Below are 2,519 nucleotides of genomic sequence, written 5' to 3'. Positions count from 1 at the left end.
ACTTTTCAAGGAGAGTAGACCACATCGATGACATCCACGATAGTAAATATGAAGGACTCTCTATCTTTCCCTGAATTCAAAGGAATCGAAGGCGAAATGAAGTATGACGACTTTGCAGTCACAATACATGGAATGCTAAAGAAGTATACGAACTATTATAGCATACTTGTAAACAGCAGTCTCCGGCCAGCAACAGAAGTAGCATCTGCTAGTAGTGGTACCATCACCCAATCTCAATGGGACGAAGCTGACGCCATTATTTACTCTGCCCTATCAAAAGCTCTATGCAACAATAGGAACGTTATGCCACGTATTACGGAACTTACCAAAAGTAGTATTGCATCGGCTAAAAGTATGTACTCTCACGAGATCTGGACCATACTGAAAGAATTCTATAGTCCCAAGGATGGTAGCAACTTGCTTCTGAAGCTCTCAGAATGGATGGGAGTAAAACAAAACAGCATGTCTATTGACCTTTACGGCCAACGGGTCGTCGCTCTAAACCGAGATGTTATAGATATTGTAAGCTCCCTAGAAGAAAAAGATATTGGATCCGTCATTCAACTGATGTCCTCTCTTGTCTTTATAAATGGCCTCAACGAAAGTATGCAAACTTTCAAAAGTGTAGCCCTATCATCGGACAAACCCAAACTTGATCACATTATCACCCAGGCTAAGCGTGAAGAACGGTTGAGAGAAGCCACGCAGCCCCATGAAGGTACCGATAACGGCGCTTATCCAGCTGCTGAATCTCGTGGGAGAGGCCGTGGTCGTAACTTCACTAGAGGTCGAGGTGATCGAGGTCGAGGTCGCGGTCGTGACGATAACCGCCTCCCCAGAGACGACAGCAAATGGTGTACACTCCATGAAGTTAGCGGTCATGACCTAGCATCATGTGTAACTCACAAACGAAATCAAGAGCAGGGTAAATCTGCAACCGATAAACCCGATAATAGACAGGCCCGAGCATATCCAGCAGTCGAGCTCGCCTATACATCCACTTCTGGATCTACCACTTGGATTATGGATTCTGGTGCCACTAGTCATATGACAGACAACCGAATGCTATTTCACACTTATCAATCGATCACTCCCCGCCCCATTATGGGCATTGGATCTCACACAATCAACGCTATTGGAATTGGCCATATTCGCGCGAATGTAGTAAGTAGTGATACAGTAGCACCTATAAATCTCGTAGATGTACTCCATGTACCAGGGCTTCACCGCAATCTTCTCTCCGCTAGAAAGCTTGTTGAAAGTAGTCAGAAGGACGTAGTTTTCAAGCCGGGTGGAATCGTCACCTTAAATCCGTCTAATACGCTTACTAGTGTCTCTATCAAAGGAGATGGTCCACTCTACGAAATCGAGATTCAACCATTGGTCACAGCATTTGCTGCAACAACCCATAACATCTGGCACGCACGGCTAGGCCATGCTTCAGCCAGCCGCATGAAGGCCACCAGCCATATTGTAAACAGTGAAATAAACACCGCTTCTCACTCTTATCTCTGCAGTTGTACGGGGTGTGTTCTCGCCAAACATCACAGATCACCATTTCCACAGCAGTCACCGCATCGCGCTAAGAAGCCCTTCGACATCATCCATACCGATGTAGCTGGCCCTATGGACGAAACGACTATAGGAGGAAATAAATATTTTGTCACTTTCATAGATGACTGCACAAGATATGTTTGGATTTACTGCATCAAAACTAAAAGCCAAGTTCACTCAACACTCGAAAACTGGTTGAAACTTGTCCAGACTCAATTCGAAAGAACAGTCAAATGTCTTCATAGTGACAATGGTGGTGAATACATCAATAAGGCCATGCTCAAAAGTCTTCGTCTCAACGGAATGGTCCACCGAGTTACCACTCCCTACACCCCTCAACAAAACGGTGTGGCCGAAAGATACAACAGAACCATTATGGAAGCTTCGGACAGTATGAGATTCCATGCAGGTCTGCCTATCGAGTTCTGGGGTGAAGCTACTATGACTGCCTGTTACATCAACAATCGATTGGCAACAGATGCGCTTGCAAAACAAACACCACACGAAGCCCTCTTTGCTGAGAAACCCGATATTTCCCATCTCAAAGTCTTCGGTTGTATTGCTTGGCCGCTTATCCCAAGTAGCACACGCAGAAAAAGACAAGAGAAATCAACACCATGTCTTTTTATGGGATACGATGGAGCGGATGGTAGGGGTATCGCAGGAGTTAGATTATGGAATCTTACTAAATCTCGTATGGACTACTCTAGAGACGTCTACTTTTGGGAGACAAAGTTTCTCAGAGACATAGATTCAACAATTGCTTCACCAACCATATCAGAACCAACCACTCCCGAACCCATGAGTATAACTCAATACACCATATCAGTCAACAACAATGCCAACGATCCCCCTATTCTAGTAGATCACGACTCGGACAATGAATCGGAGCAAACACATCAGTCCTCCTCTGAATCGTCTCACTCCGACAGCGAAGAGGAAGAGAGAGGAAAAGAGAAAAGCTC

At 45.1% G+C, this 2,519-nt stretch overlaps 1 protein-coding gene across 1 annotated transcript in view; it reads left to right on the top strand.

Moving 5' to 3' along the window:
• Positions 1-9: 9 nt before the first annotated feature.
• The window catches only part of SmJEL517_g06297 (DNA-directed DNA polymerase), a gene marked incomplete at its 3' end in the record, with an annotated part of 4,447 nt that continues 1,937 nt past the window's right edge, over positions 10-2,519 (top strand). Inside the window, exon 1 of the mRNA XM_031172223.1 lies at positions 10-2,359. Within this exon, the coding sequence (XP_031021802.1) occupies positions 28-2,359 (2,332 nt within the window). The 5' untranslated portion in view covers positions 10-27. The remainder of the gene's footprint in view (positions 2,360-2,519) is intronic.

This window comes from Synchytrium microbalum (assembly GCF_006535985.1).
Source record: "Synchytrium microbalum strain JEL517 chromosome Unknown SmJEL517_scf0126, whole genome shotgun sequence".
In the NCBI taxonomy this organism is placed as follows: Eukaryota; Fungi; Chytridiomycota; class Chytridiomycetes; order Synchytriales; family Synchytriaceae; genus Synchytrium; species Synchytrium microbalum.
This window is presented reverse-complemented; position numbering and strand designations above follow the sequence as displayed.